This window comes from Lacerta agilis, chromosome 14 (assembly GCF_009819535.1).
Source record: "Lacerta agilis isolate rLacAgi1 chromosome 14, rLacAgi1.pri, whole genome shotgun sequence".
Taxonomy (NCBI): domain Eukaryota; kingdom Metazoa; phylum Chordata; class Lepidosauria; order Squamata; family Lacertidae; genus Lacerta; species Lacerta agilis.
This window is the reverse complement of record NC_046325.1, coordinates 26,516,313-26,535,246: the sequence shown is the minus strand read 5'-3', so window position 1 is coordinate 26,535,246 and position 18,934 is coordinate 26,516,313. Positions and strand designations below refer to the sequence as shown.

The 18,934-nt window shown below is 45.1% G+C and overlaps 1 protein-coding gene across 1 annotated transcript in view; it reads right to left on the bottom strand.

Annotated features, from left to right (window-relative positions):
* The window catches only part of ERBB2 (erb-b2 receptor tyrosine kinase 2), a 56,947-nt gene that overhangs the window by 18,369 nt on the left and 19,644 nt on the right, over positions 1 to 18,934 (bottom strand). The window contains exons 3-15 of the mRNA XM_033168928.1: positions 17,292 to 17,478; positions 16,377 to 16,511; positions 14,408 to 14,476; positions 13,293 to 13,408; positions 11,651 to 11,792; positions 9,872 to 9,988; positions 8,939 to 9,065; positions 7,788 to 7,861; positions 7,315 to 7,405; positions 6,130 to 6,323; positions 5,336 to 5,468; positions 4,768 to 4,858; positions 1,919 to 2,079 (exon numbers count right to left, since the gene is read on the bottom strand). Coding sequence (XP_033024819.1) covers positions 1,919 to 2,079; positions 4,768 to 4,858; positions 5,336 to 5,468; positions 6,130 to 6,323; positions 7,315 to 7,405; positions 7,788 to 7,861; positions 8,939 to 9,065; positions 9,872 to 9,988; positions 11,651 to 11,792; positions 13,293 to 13,408; positions 14,408 to 14,476; positions 16,377 to 16,511; positions 17,292 to 17,478 — 1,637 coding nt within the window. The remainder of the gene's footprint in view (positions 1 to 1,918; positions 2,080 to 4,767; positions 4,859 to 5,335; positions 5,469 to 6,129; positions 6,324 to 7,314; positions 7,406 to 7,787; positions 7,862 to 8,938; positions 9,066 to 9,871; positions 9,989 to 11,650; positions 11,793 to 13,292; positions 13,409 to 14,407; positions 14,477 to 16,376; positions 16,512 to 17,291; positions 17,479 to 18,934) is intronic.

Here is an 18,934-nt window from a genome sequence, read left to right as displayed (position 1 = left end):
CCAACATCAGGGTCTTTTCTAGGGAGTCTTCTCTTCTCATGAGGTGGCCAAAGTACTGGAGCCTCAACTTCAGGATCTGTCCTTCTAGTGAGCACTCAGGGCTGATTTCTTTGAGAATGGATAGGTTTGATCTTCTTGCAGTCCATGGGACTCTCAAGAGTCTCCTCCAGCACCATAATTCAAAAGCATCAATTCTTCGGCGATCGGCCTTCTTTATGGTCCAGCTCTCACTTCCATACATTACTACTGGGGAAACCATAGCTTTAACTATACGGACCTTTGTCGGCAAGGTGATGTCTCTGCTTTTTAAGATGCTGTCTAGGTTTGTCATTGCTTTTCTCCCAAGAAGCAGGCGTCTTCTAATTTCGTGACTGCTGTCACCATCTGCAGTGATCATGGAACCCAAGAAAGTGAAATCTCTCACTGCCTCCATTTCTTCCCCTTCTATTTGCCAGGAGGTGATGGGACCAGTGGCCATGATCTTAGTTTTTTTGATGTTGAGCTTCAGACCATATTTTGCGCTCTCCTCTTTCACCCTCATTAAAAGGTTCTTTAATTCCTCTTCACTTTCTGCCATCAAGGTAGTATCATCAGCATATCTGAGGTTGTTGATATTTTTTCCGGCAATCTTAATTCCGGTTTGGGATTCATCCAGCCCAGCCTTTCGCATGATGAATTCTGCATATAAGTTAAATAAGCAGGGAGACAATATACAGCCTTGTCGTACTCCTTTCCCAATTTTGAACCAATCAGTTGTTCCATATCCAGTTCTAACTGTAGCTTCTTGTCCCACATAGAGATTTCTTTTAACCACACTTGTAAACGAACGGAAAGTACGGATAATTTGGAAGGATAAAACTTGGGACAGTATTGATATGCAGTTGTACATATTATCATTTGGACCCATGGAAGGGATGAGAGGAAGTCAGGAGATTCAGAGTAATCTCGATCTTTGGATTTTGAACTTTTTTTTGTCGTATGTTTACATTTTTAAAAAAATCTAATAAAATTATATATATATAAAAAGACAACTGAGTAAAAGTTTGCAAGGTTTCATGAGCTTTCGGGCACATGCAGTTATCACAAGCCGCGGAAGACATTTCTAGCGCCAAAATTGAAAGGCAGTTTTTTGGTTTTTGGTTTTTTTTTAACCTTTTAATTTTCGTTTGCTGACCTTGTTTCATCAAAGCCCATATAGAGGCAGGTGGCGATGAGGACACCTTAGGCGGCAGATTTTTGGTGTCGCTCCAGGGCGGCCAAGTAAAAGGCTGACAGAAGTCAAAACGATTACGTGCTAAATTATACAGAAGGTGTGCTCTTCAGAGAGCAAACTGCTAACAGCCTTAGCGTTTCTTCCTCCCCACTTCCCACCACCCACTAGGCAAAGGTGCTGGTGCCTCTTTTCCAGCAGGACCTTCCCCGCACAATCCAGAATGCGGCAGCTAGACTGGTGACTGGGAGTGGACGCCGAGACCACATAACACCAGACCTACATTGGCTCCCAGAACATTTCCGAGCACAATTCAAAACGTTGGTGCTGACCTTTAAAGCCCTAAACGGCCTCGGCCTAGCATACCTGAAGGAGTGTCTCCATCCACATTGTTCTGCCCGGACACTGAGATTCAGCTCCGAGGGCACTTCAGGCGGTTCCCTCACTGCGAGAAGTGAAGCTACAGGGAACCAGGCAGAGGGCCTTCTCGGTAGTGGCACCCGCCCTGTGGAACGCCCTCCCATCAGATGTCAAGGAAATAAACAACTATCTGACTTTTAGATGACATCCGAAGGCAGCCCTGTTCAGGGAAGCTTTTAATATTTGATGAATTATTGTATTTTAATATTTTGTTGGAAGCCGCCCAGAGTGGCTGGGGTATAAATAATAAATTATTATTATTATTATTAACCATGTTGGAAAACTCACGAGTGGGTGCAGTTGGTCGGGCAGATCTGACACATGCCTTCCCCATCGGGATACTTCCAGATGTGTACGAAAGAACCGTCCACCTTCACGCCGCTTGGACACTGCTCCACGCAGTAGGGGCCATCTTTGTAATGGGCACAAGCCACACACTGGTCTGCATCCTAAGGAAGGAAGGACAGGGGGAAAGACTTTCTATAAGAAGAACAGGGGGAGGGGAACTCCTCCCTATCAGCTGTCCTGTATGGATCTGCATTCAATATCTCCCTTACAACGCAAGGTGACTCGTTGCCGACATGACCCGTGACTGACATTAAAGTCAGAAACTTTGATAGGAATCTATGGATTTGGAGTCGTTGGGTCTGGGGCTGTTGCAAAGTCGCCTCAGGTGAACAGTGCTGTTCTGGCACCTTTTGTTACCTAACGAAGGGGAAAGTTGGGCAACTTGGATTCTGTAACATCGCGGGCGCATTGATTTCAATGGGCAAATTTAAGCACACGCTTCATGAGCCTCAAAGCTTTCAAAGGAAGCTTCAAAGCTCTTCACTTTGGCTGGATCTCGCTCTGAAAAATCTGGAAGAAATGACTAGTTGTGACTTTATCTTCAGTGTCTGAGGCGACAACCTCTGAATAAAGCTCGCCCAGCTTTTATCTATGATGCACGGAGTGTTTGCCGGCATGCCAGCTGTTATTTGCTCTCTTGCATAATGACTATGCTGGCAGTCCTTAAGAGGAGGGCTGGGCGACACTGCGATTTTTTTTGTCTGAAACCAGTACGGCGTTCACATCGCAACACCTGTTTCAGACTTTCTGAGCTGCCAATACATCATGGCTTCCCAGCCACCGTGATGTATCGGCGGTTCAAATTGATATATGCTGTGTTTAGTTATTTGCTGTTCAGTTTTCTGGATCTTCGTTTCTTCCTATCATTTCTATTACAAGGTTCAACTCAAATTTTTACGTAATAACATTTTGTTAACGCATTTATGGGTCACACAGCTATTAGATTTTGTGTGTATAAAGACTGATGATTGAGTTTATGTAAGTTTTATTACCCTCGACTTTTCTCATTTTACGTTACAAAATAGAAACATCCATCAAAACATCAAGAAGGCAGAAAAACCTGTGGTAATATATTTTTTTTCTGTAAAGCCGTGACATGATTTAGCTGGAAGGAATGCAAACAAGCACACCTTTCCTGTTAATAATTTATCTCTGGTATTTCATTGTCACTCGGTTTAAAAACAAGCCTGTTTGAAAATGAGCCTGAGGAATTCTCTCTTAATATTTGGATGCAGGTGATGTGAGAAGAGAGAACAGGTGAAACCTCCCCACTGATCTGCTCCACAGATCCAACTGCATGGATTCATAGCTGGTTTTAAAGGAAGGAGCCTGTAGTGAAGACATGGGAAGCCCATGGCCCTCCAGACTCCAACCCCCAGCAGCCTCACCCACTGTGGCCCATGGCTGGGAATTATGGGGTTTGTAGTCCAACAACTTTGGAAAAGACACCTTGCTATATTAAGCAATGGTTTTTCCACATTTGATTCCAGCATACATGGGAATTCCTCAGAAGCCTATTTTAAAGCATTTTTGTTGTGTTCTTTAGCCAACCCCCCCCCAAAAAAAAAACCTTCCAGAGTGGCTTATTCGATCAGTAATTAGACAGTACACGCCCGCAAGTTCAAAATCTCAAAGGCACAACACACAAGGAAAAATGAATGGGGAGGGAGGAGGGCGGAAGCCAATTCAGACACCAGTTATTTATCATTACAGTCGCTGGTTAATTTGTCCAAGGTTCCTCCATGAAAAGATACACAAGCTTTCTAAAAATCGATAGCAAAACACCTTCTTTTACGACATGCAGCCATGGGGAGCATTGGATCAATTGACTTGGCACTATTTGCATTAGCATGCTTCCACCTTCCAGATTCCTCTCACCTCTGCTTGAGTAGCCAAACCAGGATTACAAACCAATTCAGGCTATGGTTTGTGAAAATCTTATGTGGGTTTAAATTGGAGGTGAGAGAAGAAACCAGAACATAAAAGGAAGGAGGGGGGCACAGGTTTTGTTTATGTAGCACCAAAGGATGGTCTGAATTGACTTATTGGGTGTGGTCAAGGTTATATTCGGGGACAGCTCCAGCTCTGAGGGGACCCTTAGCAGAGAGCTGTCTAGTGGGGGGGCTCCAATGTCAGAGGCCCCGGCAGGGCACAGTGTGAGCAAGCAGGCAGAACTGCTCAGATCAGCATGGGGAGACTGGGTCTACAATATACCCTTTTTATTTCCGGCAATACTACAGCACTGCTCTGCGGCATTGTGGGAAATGAAAATGGTGGTTCCCAGCCCGGATCAGTGCCAGAGGAGGAAAAATTAAATAGAGGGCCAGGGCAGACCTGCCAGGACAGCAGGTGCTAGTTCTGGTTGTTCTTTCTGTGCACATAGGGTGACAAGGAACATGAGCAGTGTGTGTGTGTGTGTGTGTGTGTGTGTGTCTTGGAGCAGATGCTCAAAGATACTTTATGGATAGACAACTTGATGTGGAAAGTTGAGGGAGTCAGAATAAAGTGAGGAGGAGGAGGAGTTTGGATTCGATATCCCGCTTTATCACTACCCGAAGGAGTCTCAAAGCGGCTAACATTCTCCTTTCCCTTCCTCCCCCACAACAAACACTCTGTGAGGTGAGTGGGGCTGAGAGACTTCAAAGAAGTGTGACTAGCCCAAGGTCACCCAGCAGCTGCATGTGGAGGAGCGGAGACGCGAACCCGGTTCACCAGATTACGAGTCTACCGCTCTTAACAACTACACCACACTGGCGAGGGCCTCGGCAGCCTTCAGTCCCTGCCCTTACCGATCCGTTGCAGGACTCTGTCCCGTTTTGGGGCAAGCACTCGGAATGGCACGGAAGGCACCGTGTCCCGTTGATGTATTCCCGGAACTCTCTGTAGGAGAAGGAATTGCAAAGTCAGATCAATCCAAAATTTCGGTAGCTTCCAGTTGTCCACCTCCCAGCTTTCCTTAACTTCCTGAAATGTCGTGGATTGGCAATCCATCATCTGCTGGTGCAATTCTCATCACAGTAACTTCTACTAGGGCTGCATTTTAATTGTTGTATAAAATTTGGTGGTGACAGATGGGTGTTTCAAAAAAGAAGAAAAACAAGGAGGTGATATGTATGTTATTTTCACACCTCTTCCATGTACCCCGAAAGCACAGGATTTAGTAAACAACACAGAACCCAACACTAAGAAAATTTAGCTTTCATTTAAAAAAAAAAAAAAAACATAGCAAGTGTCTCTAGACCTTGATGTGGTTAAACAATGTATTTTCTACATAGGACTCCCAGAGCCATTAGGTTGCTCCTAATCTGAATTCTAGACAGACAGGGCTCCTAGTCTGCTTTCCCCATGATCACATACCCATCCAGAAGGCTGCAGTTTTTAACACATTCATTCCCACGCAGAAACCCAATGCAGGACATGCACTGAGTCCCCCCAGGTCCCCAGCAGTGCCCCTTGGAACAGAGGGAGGAGCAACTCTGGTCTTCGTGTACTGTGGAGAAGAAGATATAGGAATGTATGTATATGTTACCTGTTCTCTTGCTACTGTCAAAGGAATGGAGGAAGACATCAATGACAAGTCATTTTATCTCTTGCTTGACTCTTGCTAGCCTCACTGTGAGCTGCCCAAGCTAACGTTGCACTGAATAACCCTGAATTCTTATGCATTGGCTCACAAAGAGCTCACATATGGAGTCCCTAAATTCTCCTATCTGCACTGGAATTTTGCCTGGCAAAGTGGCTCACATCCCCCCACCCCCCAAAACTTCAGAGTTAAAAAGTGTCTCCCAGATTGGAAAAGATTGTGGGGAGGGGAAATATAATAATAATAATCATAATAATAATAATAATAATAATAATAATAATAATAATAATAATAAAAATAATGATAATAATAATAATAATTTATACCCCGCCCATCTGACTGGGCTTCCCCAGTCACTCTGGGCAGCTTCCAACAAAATATTAAAAGTACAATAAAACATCAAACATTAAAAACTTCCTAAAACAGGGCTGCCTTCAGATGTCTTCTAAAAGTCAGATAACTGTTTATTTCCTTGATATCTGAAGGAAGGGCATTCCACAGGGTGGGCGCCACTACCGAGAAGACCCTCTGCCTGGTTCCCTGTAACTATAAGGTGCCACACACTTACTACACTCGGGGTTGTTGTCATTCTGGAACAAGGTCTGCCGAGGGTTCTTGAAGATGGCTTCCCAAGGAACATTCTGGATGAAGCAAAGGTTGGGGTTGTGGTGAATCAGAACCATTCCGCTGCTGATTTCTTGCAGCGAACGCAGGCCGAAGGAGGAGATATTGAGGTTTTGCAATGTTAGAGAATAGACTCCGCTGCCAAAGGAAAAGAAAAAAAACAGGCTCCCCTATCAGGAAGAAGAGAAGAAGCCCTAAAACAGTGATCTTATTTGTCTATCCCTGCCGTGCCGAAGTAGATATTGACTAGCCCAGCAAGGGACTCATTTAACATCCTGTCTTGTTTTGTTGCATTTCAAATATAATTTCAGGAACTTCAGTTAGTATGAAAGGTGTAGGTTTTAAAATAAGTAAGATATTCAGGCATCTTTTTGCTGTACCTGAGGATATTACTTTCAACTTCTTTCTTTTCATATAAGGGAGGAAAGATGGCTGGTGCAAGGCAGAAATCATGGCAGGATGAACTGCTTTAGTGAGGGATTATAAAGCAGAGGGTTCTCTCCTCTCTACCTACCACATGGTTGGTGTGTGAGGGGAGAGGGAGAGGAAGTTACGTTGTGTAGGCCCAAAGTTTTTGTGGTTTATTTGGATACCCTCCGACATTTCGTCATAAGGTGAGAGGCAAGGCTTTTGCTGAGTGCTTCTGCAGGATTAGCCTCCATCTCTGGAGGGGTTTCCCTTCAGCAGGAAATGCCAGTTCAGAGATCCCCTTAGGAGAGACAATGGGAAACCAGGGTTTCCTCTGAGAGACCCTGAGCTTGCTTGGCCAAGTGACAGAAGTCCCACACTGCCTTGTGCATGTTAAAAGTGAATATTTGGAATATGGTGGCAAGCTGACAACCAGCAGGAAACCTCTGACAATGTCAAGACGACAGACACAGACAATTACCAACATTCACTGGATTCGGTAACTGGTAAAAAGAGGGACGGGATATATCCTGTTAGATCTGGAGAGCCACAAAATCCATTGGGGTTTGACAGCACCGGTAAATAGAGACAGCTCGCTCACGGCCATCTAGGGAGTTAGTAGCAGAGGCAAGCTCAGATTCTAGAATCCTTGATTTATGGTTCAGTCTTTTAGCCGTTGTAATCTAAGCCATTTCTGCCCCAATCCTGGGAGGGTGCTTACTTGTAAAGGGCTCGTCCCCGGATCACCTGAAGGTTCTGGAAAGGGTTTAAATCCATGAGAGACTCCGGCCAGGATTCAATATAAAGGAAGCCTGTGTGAAACACAAAGTTTGGACCATTCAGCAGAGGATGAAGGCACCTGTTTTATTTATCACTTGTATATCCCACTTTTCCTCCAAGGAGCTGAAGGTGGCATACATGGTTTTCTTCCTCCCCATTTTACCCTTGCAATAACCCTGCAAGTTAGGTCAGGCTGAGAGACTGTGACTGGGCCCAACGTCACCCAGTGAGCTTCGTGGCTGAGTAGGGATTTGAACCCTGGTCTCCCATGTCCTAGTCCGACACTCTTAACCACCGAACCACACTGGCTCCCTTAGTTATGCTACTCCATAGCAACGAAGAACCCCTTTGCCTGAGATTTGGGAGGCAGGGTGGAGGGGGCCAGGGCTACCAAGAAATAAAATTCTTACGTACCTGTTAGATCCTTCAGGTTCTCAAAGACTTTAAGCTGCTTGGGATCAAGGGGTGGAGTATCAGAGGCAGGATCCCTAGACAGAAAGGAAGGAAACTGCATTGGTAGGAGATGAAATAAACAGACACACTTCGCTTTCTCTTGCTATTCTTACTGCACTCTTTGTAACTTGAGTGATGGCTACTTTAATTTTGGCTCTACCCAGTTGATGAAAATGTGGCCAAAATATTTTACGCGCCACATGCTATTCTCAGTGGAATCACCTCAGCATTTCTCACAAGGAAACTCTGCTGTGAAGGGCAAAATGACAAAGACAACAATACCACCATACAGATCCACATTTACAGATTCCTCTGAATCTCTGGACTTCCCACCTTCTCCTCCATGGGTCCTATTATCAAACCTTTTCTACTGCATCTTTTCCAATATTCTATATTTAATACAACTCCATTGTTTCCCTAGTACTTTCTACCTTAAGAGTCAAAACAAAAAAAAAAAAAATAAAAAAAATATCCTTCCAGTAGAACCTTAGAGACCAACTAAGTTTGTTCTTGGTATGAGCTTTCGTGTGCATGCACACTTCTTCAGATGCACGAAAGCTCATACCAAGAACAAACTTTGTTGTTCTCTAAGGTGCTACTGGAAGGAATTTATTTTTTATTTTGTTTTGACTATGGCAGACCAACACAGCTACCTACCTGTACCTTAAGAGTGTTATTGCAATCCTGCTAATGTTTTCATCTGTTTACAGTGGTCTCCAAAATAATTTTTTCCCATTCTTTGTTAAAGTTTTGGTTTTCTTGGTTCCTGAGCTTTCCGGTCAGTTTTGCCATTTCAACATAGTCCAACAGTTTAATTTTGCCATTTTTCTCTGGTAGGAACTTTATCTTCTTTCGATCTCCAGCCCTGGTGCTTCTGAGACTGCTTGTTCCCAATACCAGAAGGCTTTCACACCTCGTGGTTTGATTTCCATGTCCACAATTTTTCCCATATACCACAGAGCCTAAATCATTCCAACTTCCTCCACTTTTTTCCTTTTTTATAAAGACTCCCACAGCCCTTCCAAAGCTAAAACATCACATGGCACAATTACAAGGATGTCTTGAGCAAACTGATGCTACACCCTTTACACCTAAAGCTCACCGTTACTCACCCTGCAAAAGTCTCTGGCAGAAAGGCTAAGCTGCCGAAGATCTTGGTGCAGCCGGCAAAGTGGTGGATGTTGGAGGCATTGACGGCACGGACCCCTTTCAGGAAATCCATCCCCAAACCGTAGCAGACTGAGAGACGAGGGGGGTGGGGGGGTAAGGGAAAGTGGGAAGGTGGCAGGGGAGAGAATGTGCAAATGAGTCCACAAACGTCATCACAACAATGATGCAGACAATGGGAACAACACACCACCTTTGGGCTAAAGGGCCGAGAGAAAAGCTAACTCAAGTCCTTCTTGAGTTTTGAATGCACCAGTTGCAAACCCTAGTGGCCAAGGAAGAACCATGAGCCCAAAAATCAGGGTGACTTGCCAGCTGAATATCTACAAATGCGATTCCTGAAACTGCAGCAAAGCTGGAGAGCAAATCCAAGGCGGTTAAGGATAAGGTCAGAATACTCAGGAAGTAGAATAAGTTAAAACCAAAACTTTGAAGAGAGCACAAATCGGTTTCAACATTTGCAACTGTTTGCATAAACAAGCCTTTCGCCTTCCTGGTTTTGGACTAGCTGGGGATGATGAGAGTGGCAGTCCAAGATATCTGGAGGACACCAAAGTGAGGAAAGCTGCCATAAGCCCTCTCTACAATATTGGCCATTTCTATGGGCAACAGGAATGAGAGACAGGAAACGAAGTAGTATAGCATCCCGTACCTGCATCCCCATACATCCCTCCCCCTCCCAACGAAGACCCCCGTGCCAAATATCTCCATGCGATGAAGGAGGGAATACCCTACAAGTGCTGCTGGTACCCCAGGTTCTCAGAAGGACATGTACGCTGGGTGTACACAATGTGATGCCAAGACTGATGCATCATGGGAAACGTCAGTCTTCCTGGAAGCGGTGTTTCTCCCTCCACTGGCCAACTCCCAGCTCTTACCTTTGGGACACGGCTTGTTGCACTTCTCACACTTCTGCATAGTGCCCACGCTCACCTCCTGACTGGTCTGAGGGCACACCAAAGTACAGGACCCAACCTCTGCAGCCAAGTAGTTATCTGTAATTCAAAACAACAGGAAGTGAATGACAGTCTGGAATCAGCATTTCTTTCTTTTTTTAATTATTAAAAAAAACACTGCATAAGGATGGTGCTGCAACAAGGCAGATTATAGCAATACGTACACCATCCTCCGTTCATTTATATGCCGTTTTCCCATGGGAAAGCATGCTCAAAGCAGCTCGCAACAACAGCAAAAGAGCTCCAGCTGCCAATATGTTTCTCATGTACTGCAACAGCCTGACCATTAAATCATCACCAGTATTCCATGGCCATCAGGTTACACCATATCACATGGGTAGGCAAACTAAGGCCCGGGGGCGGATCCGGCCCAATCACCTTCTAAATCTGACCCACAGATGGTCCAGGAATCAGTGTGTTTTTACATGAGTAGAATGTGTCCTTTTATTTAAAATGCATCTCTGGGTTATTTTGGGGCCTGCCTGGCATTTTTACATGAGTAGAATGTGTCCTTTTATTTAAAATGCATCTCTGGGTTATTTGTGGGGCATAGGAATTCGTTCATTTTTTTTTTTTTCAAAATATAGTCCAGCCCGCCTCCCCAAGGTCTGAGGGACAGTGGACCAGCCCCCTACTGAAAAGGTTTTCTGACCCCTGCCATATCACATTCTCGTTCTGCTCCATCTCCCTCCACCCAAGTTCTTAAAAAGAATTTCGGGAAGCCATTTTGCTTCATGGAATTGGGAGAAAACTAACACCTTCATTGCAAGGATCCTTCAGAGGAGAGTTGTTGCCAAGAGCATTTTTGTGCAAGTGTCTTTTGATGCATTGAATAGAATGAATGTTTATAAGTCATGGCAGAGGGGAGAGCATGTGTACAAATTCAACAGGCCTTTTGTTTTGTTTTGTTGCTATTTTGTTAGTGTTTTGATATTGTTTTATAGATATGAATGCTGTCATACTTTGTGAATCGTATAATACTATTTTTTTGGTGTAACTGCGATGTTCAGCTTATTTTTTAGTTGTTCTGTTAATAGTGTTACATAGGTGGTAATTGTTTTATTTGTGATTTGTTTCAAGTATTCTATACAATTTATGCTGTATTTGTGATGTTCCATTATGTTATTTTTATCTTTTGTTTGTAAGCCACTTTGGGATTTATTTGAATAAAAAGAGGATAGAAATAGAATTTATTTAAAAAAAACACATTTTGGGGGCATTTTTCTTTATAGAGAAAGGGGGGAAACGAAGGCCAAGTTCTCACTGAGGTGGCAAACCAATATCAGGATCATACCATTGCTGAATGCAGACAGCTATTCAAATGATTGAAAGCACCACCATTTTATATATGTGTCTGTGTGTCTACTGCTATTTTCTGTGCTGTTTTCAACCGTTTTTAAGAGGTGTTTGTACGTTGCCTTTTTCATATTGTGTGCGGAAAGAAATTAAAAAACAAGCAACCGGCATACGTGCAAGGAATATTTCTGTGTGCTGGAGCACTCAGTCATGTGCCTTTGGCTCCTAGGGAGAAGTGATGGGTGGCAAAACACAGGCTTGTCTCCACAGCAATGGACTAAACAGAAGATAGTAACTATCCCAGGGCATTTTCAGTTCCAAAAAATCATACCCACATACCCGCAACCTCAATAACATATACATGCACAAAACAAAAGGGATAATAATAATAATAAAGAGCCTCACAAGGGCATTCAGCAACGCAAGTTGCTCCAAAAGTGTACCGTCCATTTGGATTGGGCAGATGCTCGTAGGTGTCGGGATTGTAGTTGAAGAGAAGCGGGCAATGCAGTTCGCAAATCCCACTGTGGTTGAAGTGCAGGCAGGCCTGGAGAAACAGAAAGGTGGCAAGTCCTATTTTTCTATTTTTAAAGGCACATACATGTGTGTGGCGATGTGGGTTAAACCACAGAGCCTAGGGCTTGCCGATCAAAGTGCAAGTAGATAAACAGGTACCGCTCCGGCGGGAAGGTAAAGGGCGTTTCCGTGCGCTGCTCTGGTTCGCCAGAAGCGGCTTTGTCTTGCTGGCCACATGACCTGGAAGCTGTACGCCGGCTCCCTCGGCCATTAACACAAGATGAGGGCCGCAACCCCAGAGTTGTCCGCAACTGGACCTAATCGTCAGGGGTCCCTTTACCTTTACACTTTGAGAACTTTCACATAAGAAGGACCCCACTGAACACTCAGGGGCCATCCTAGAAAGTGAGTCGCTTGGATCAAAAGCAACCATGTTTCTGTGGCCCCACAAAGGCTACTGAAAATTGTCATGGCAATGAACTTCCAAAACCATTCTTTTCATGGTCCAAGCCCATAGAACTAGCCTTGTATCCACTTCCAAATGGGGACAAATTATGGGGCAGCACTACAGGGTTTCTTTCCGGGAAGGGGAGCGCTGCAGCTTTATGGTGTCTTTGTAATATCTGCTTTATTTACAATGCACAATATACGCAGTATAAATGGAAGTACAGTCGTACCTTGGTAGTCGAATGCCTTAGTTGTCAAACAAATTGGCTCCTGAACAAATTGGCTGCAGGAATCTCCTGCAGCCAATCAGAAGCCGTGCCTTGGTTTCCGAACCGTTTCAGGAGTCGAACGGACTCCCGGAACGGATTAAATTTGAGAACTAAGGTACGACTGTAAAACAAGCATTCTTGCTGCGGGCAGTGATGCCCAGTGAGCAGCCCTCACCTGAAGCCTGTATCCCCAATACCAGCCAGAAATTATTTCCTCAGCTAGTAGAAACCTGTCTCTGCCTCTCTACATCTCTTTGTTGATTTAAACTCCAGAATCAATCTCCCTCTCTCTTACACACACACACACACACACACACACACACACACGTAGTTGATTCAGACTCCTCCCCTGCAGGTGAACTGCCCATTCAAAAAACAAACAATCATTTAACCATTCACTTTCTTCATCAGCCTTTGTCAGGTAAGAGGTGGATGCTGAAAATACATACATACATACCCCACCCATCTGACTGGGTTGCCCCAGCCACTCTGAGCAGTTTCCAGCATGAACAAAAACATAATAAAACATTAAACGCTAAAAACTTATTTATACAGGGCTGCCTTCTAAAGTCAGTCAACTCCAGATCCCAACAAGCTTTGCTCACAACCACCAGATTCAACAGGAATCTGCTCCTTGCCTTTTGGGTTCCGCCAGGGCTCCACCCCTGTTTTGCTCTGGCTCTGGCTCTGGCTCTGGCCCCAACTCAGGTTGGGTGTGTGAGAGAGGTAAACATTGCTTTTTCCTGGCAATCAGAAAACTTGACAGCACGTTTGATAAATGAGAAATGAGAAGCCCAGGGCGCGCGCACACTCACCAGGCAGTCGGAGTGTTTGGGTCCCGTGCAGCCGGCTGCACACTGCTCATGGCAACAATCCGTTGGGTGTCTCCCCTTACACCTTGCACAGCTGCTGGCGCAGACCGTGCTTGTCACTGGCAGGGGGGCAAAGAGAGAAACGGAAAAGTCACAGGCACAGAAGCTCCGCTCCTTCGTCAAACACAAGAGGGATCCCGTACCCTCTGCACTGACAGCTTGCAAAAAGGGAGGTGCCAGCAGCAGCTGCTGCTTGGGCTGCCACAGAAAATGCCAGGTGACAGCAGGGTGAGAGGAAAATAAGGCACACCACAGCTACACTAGGGGACAACCCAGGTCGCTGCAACAGACTAGGAAACTTAAGAGGGAGAAAGAGGTGCCTTTGAGAGAAGAAGTGGGGATGCCAGGGAGTTCTGTGGGACAGGGGAGAACGAAACAGAAGTCTAACTCCCTGAGCAAATAACAGACGACCTCTAAAGGCTTTGCTTTAGAGACATGCTCAGATGTACTCTTCACACCTCCTTCCCCAAACTGGAAAAGTGCTAACTAGGCTTTGGAAGAAGGCAGGAGGGAATCCAGGACCCTCACACCTCCTTCCAAAAGCCCAGCGTCTCCCTTACCCAGCTTTGGAATGGCGGCATGAGGGCTGGGGGGCATCAAATGTTGCCAGGGGCCGCCAAAAAGGCCTCGAGGGCCGCACGGCCCACCCTGATCTACGTCAAGGATGGAGAATCCCATAGACAGGGGCCATATACGACCCACTAGGCCCCTCTGTCTGGCCCTTGGGACTCCCCCCACCCCACCCCAAGGCCACAGCCCTGCTTTGCGTTCACCTTAACTGTTCCTGACTGCCTGAAATGCATATCTGAACTCTGACGTGCCTCTTGCTCATCTGGATGGGTGGAAAGAGGGGTGTGCACAAGTGTGCAGAAATGAGCCTACAATACAATTGACACTTGTTGGCTCCTCCCATTTTTAGCGTCAGCCCTGCACACCACTGACATGTGGCCCCCAAATGATTGCATGGAAGGGAATGCGGCCCTCAGGCTGGGGAAGACAAAATGGCAACCCATCTCCGGTTCTACACGCAAATTACACACCCCAAAGCTGATACTCACATGTTTGACAGCTCCCTTTTCCTTCTCCCCAGCAGTGGCCATTGGGGCATATTCTTTGGCAGTCGGGGCCTGATGAGTGGGGGAAACAAACGCTTACTTAAAAGCAAGGTGGTCCTCACCAAATACTCCTGTACATATTATATTTGTTGCAGTCGCTTTTCTCACAGAGCAAATCAAAGCACCTTAGGTCAAAACCAATTAAGAACCTCCAATAAGAATCTAAAAAACAGATACAAGGTAGGACTTTCTGGTCCTTCCCAACAAAAACGGGCCACAATGCCACCCTTCAAATTACAAGCCAAGAACCCAGGTAAAGAGATAAACCTTTGCCTAAAAATAGATCAAGATAACACAGGTGAGAGCATTTCACAAGCAGGGGGCCACCACTGAAAAGGCCTAATCTCATGTTGCCACCCTCTGAGTCTCCCAGAGAGATGGCACACAAAGAGGGGCCTCAGATGATAGAATCATAGAGTTGGAAGAGACCACAAGGGCCATCCAGTCCAACCCCCTGGCAAGCAGGAAACACCATCAAAGCATCCCTGACAGATGGCTGTCAAGCCTCCGCTTAAAGACCTCCAAAGAAGGAGACTCCACCACACTCCTTGGCAGCAAATTCCACTGTCCAACAGCTCTTACTGTCAGGAAGTTCTTCCTAATGTTTAGGTGGAATCTTCTTTCTTGTAGTTTGAATCCATCGCTCTGTGTCCACTTCTCTGGAGCAGCAGAAAACAACCTTTCTCCGTCCTCTATATGACATCCTTTTATATATTTGAACATGGCTATCATATCACCCCTTAACCTTCTCTTCTCCAGGCTAAACATACCCAGCTCCCTAAGCCATTCCTCATAAGGCATCGTTTCCAGGCCTTTGACCATTTTGGTTGCCCTCCTCTGGACACGTTCCAGCTTGTCAGTATCCCTTCTTGAACTGTGGTGCCCAGAACTGGACACAGTATTCCAGGTGAGGTCTGACCAGAGCGATTGCAGGGTCTGGGTTGGTTCATGTGGGGTGAGACAGTCCTTGACGTACTTGTGTTCTGAGCTGCATAATTGCTTTATAGGTCAAAACTGAGCCTGCAAACTAATGGGTGGCCAGTGTAGCCATGCCAGAACTGGCGTTGTATGTTCAGACTGTCCTGCCTCGGTTGACAATCTGGCTGCTGAATTCTGCACCAGCAATCTCTGAACCACCTTCAAAGGCAGCCTCATGTACGATGTGTTGCAGTGGTCCGATTTGGATGTTAGAATAGGCAGAGACATGACAATCAAAGGAGTAGAAGCAGACTTCAAAGGCCTCTGGCATGTGCCAACGAAGGAAGAATGAGCAGCAAGGAAAATGTGTTTGCCATGGTTTTGTGGGAGAGCAAAATGCAGTAGCGGATGCAAAATTCAGTTTCCTCTTTTGTTTTTTAAACGGTCTTTTCTAGCTCAGCGAACCCCACGAACTGTTGAAGCAGGAGCAAAAGGAACAAACGTAGTGAAGAGAAAGAAATGAGGATCTCAGCCTTTGTTTGTTTAAAGTTTCCAGCCCCATTGAAATAAAAAACAACTTTATAAAGAACATGGACACTGCCTGCTAAAACGTTAGAAGCTGGAAGGTAAAAATTTGACTCTCAGGGGTTCTATTGATTGAAGTCTAACCCTGCAAATATATTTCCTACCCTTTCCGTGGCTTGCAAGTATCAAAAAAGTTGGGTATGAGAAGCATATTTGCATAACCTTTACAGCTTGCAGACCTCAGCTTGTCTTGTGGGCAGAATTTTTAAAGATTTGTCTTTAGCTGAGAGTACACATGACTCTGGGTTTTTTAAAAAAAAAAATCACCTAGAATATAACAGGATAAGAAACAAGCAGAGATATGAAGCGTAATAATGTGTTCCTGGCAACTTAAATTCTAAAAATCTGGGATATTATATCGAATTCTATAACCCCAACACAGCCCAGCAGCCAAACAAGGTTCGCTTACAGATCCGCCGGCGGCGGCTGCTGATCTCCGTGTAGTTCTGCCGGTTGTGTTTGTGGAAAATGGCCCCCCAGTGGATGGTCTCCTGGAAGCACAGCTGGGGGTTTTCGTCTACAATCACACCACCCTTCAAGATCTCTGAAAAGAAATCAGGGGGAGAGAAAGGGACAGTGAAGAGCAATGTATAAAGACTTGTTTTAATTTGCTTTGTTTTTTATTATTTCTATGGCTTAGATTGCGGCCTACTTCCAAGTAAGTCCAGGAGGGCTTTGGCAAAGCTGAAATAAACAAAACTCGGAACACTTCCATGGCATCCTGGGAGTGTCGGGAGGACCTTCACTTGCATTTTTTAATTGTAACGCTTACAATAGCCCCGTATCTCGTATTACTGAGCAGGGAATGTGGGATATGTCAGTCAAATCCAACATTCTAAGAGAGGACTAACTGCCTCTATGTGACAGTCAGTTTGGTCCGTTGGTCGGTTAGGCTGCTGCTGATAGAAGTGTTAAGTAGTAAATGTTCTGATGGGAGTCTTTTTAGGACTCACAAATATCTAATACATAGTTTATATCTTTTGTAACCTAAGTATATACTCAGTGAATCTGACAGTAAGCTAGTTTATATTGTTATCATTCAGATTCATGTGTATTTTTCTTTTAAGAGGGACAAAAGGGATTAACAACCAAGAAGGCAGGAAGGCAGAAGACATAATTATTAAAAGGACTCAAACAAGCCAGCAATCAAATAAGGAAACGTTTAACCCTGCTATATTATATATAAAAGTTCCTACAGGGAAGAGGGAAGGAGAGGAGGTGCGGCAGATTCAAATGGGGAAACGTCTGAATGTGTAGCTCAGTTGGGTAGGCAGATCGGGTTCTTTCTGGTCCCTGCCGCCTTTTCATGCCCCTCCTTCCGTACCTGTCAGATCCAACATGCCCAGCTCCTGCAGCCCCACATCCCCGCTGGGGTCGGTGTTGTTGAGGACAGCCAGGGCATACTTTTCCTCGTACAGCTGGGTCCCGCGGATGATCAGGAGGCTTTCCAGCTGCAAGTGGCGCACATGGTTCTTGGCAATCAGCACATATCCCTGGACCTCTCTGATATCCTGGAGACAGACAGACAGATAGAAAAGGTAAGAAGCCAAGAAAAGAGAACCAAGGAATCCTCCTTGCACGGCATGGTAAGCTATCCAAAGGCCACCCAGGGCGACCCCCGAAGAGAGGCGGAACCGCCCGTCCTTACGGAGAGTCAGCGTGGCGGAGTGGTGACTCAAACCTGAGTTCCCAGTTCTGGCTGGACTACAACTCCCATCATCCCTAGCCACCAGGACCTGGGGCCAGGATGATGGGAGGTGTAGTCCAGCAACAGCTGGGGACCCAAGTTTGACAAACACTGGGTTAGAGTGTTAGATGAGGAACTGGCAGACCAAGGTTCAAATCCCCGCTCAGCCGTGAAACTCACTGGGTGACCTTGGCTTTATCCTCATTTGCTATCTGCCATACTAGAAGCTGCAAGGACACCCAGACAAAAGGCTTCAGATTACAATCTCAGTAGATGGGCAGGTTGCTGTGGGAGAAGGCAGTTCAACGAAACATTAATTTATTATTATTATTATTATTATTATTATTATTATTATTATTATTATTACCTGGGACCCTGAGCCATGTAGGGCATTAAAAGTTACAACCAGAGTGCCAAAGACACTGAGGGAGATTTTTCTATATATTGCCTGTACAACAAATGCTCTGCATACTTGCAGAACAAACAGCTCAGGAAGGTACAAGGAAGAAGGAAGGCCAAGCCACCTTCTCCAGCATTTCCTCACATTTCTGAAAAGGTCTTTTAAGTTTCCACTTACAGTATTATCGTTCGTTTGAAAACAACGATATGGCAGGGTCCTAAAGCCCTTATTCAAGCTCACCCCTATGAGACAACCACTACGGTTTGCCATTTTACAGACGGAAATGGAGGCTGAAGGATTAGGTAACTTGCACACAACGAGATCGCGCTGAGCAGGCGCCCAAACACAGATTCCGTGGGCAGTTCTGTCCAGCCAAAGCTATTCCTGCCAACTCTGCTCATCTGCAGGTGCAATCACAGCACCTGAAGCTAGTGCGGCTTCTCTCAAGGAAATTGGTGGCAGCCACGGGTGGAAACCCAGCCTTACTTGCTTTTGGAAGCACGTTCCCATATGTGACACTTCCACTGTGATAGGGAGAGAGACATGCAGATTTTTATGGCACAACCTGACTTCTCCGCTCCTAGTGGAAAGTACTTTTCAATCTCCATCAACTTTCCTCCTCTAAACACTACTTGAAAATATGAAAGGGGCAGGGTGGATCAAATTGATTTACCGGTAAATCACAGTTTAAATCACTAGTCAGTAAGACTTGATTTAAATCATTTTTATTTTTTTTACAGAAAGACTCATTCTTGCTGCTATAATCTGTTAGTATTTACAACCAGATGAAGGTTTCATTTTTGGAATAATAAATTTTCAGAGTAGTTTTTTACATTTATATCAAAAATTACTGATTTGGTTATACTATTAGAAATACATA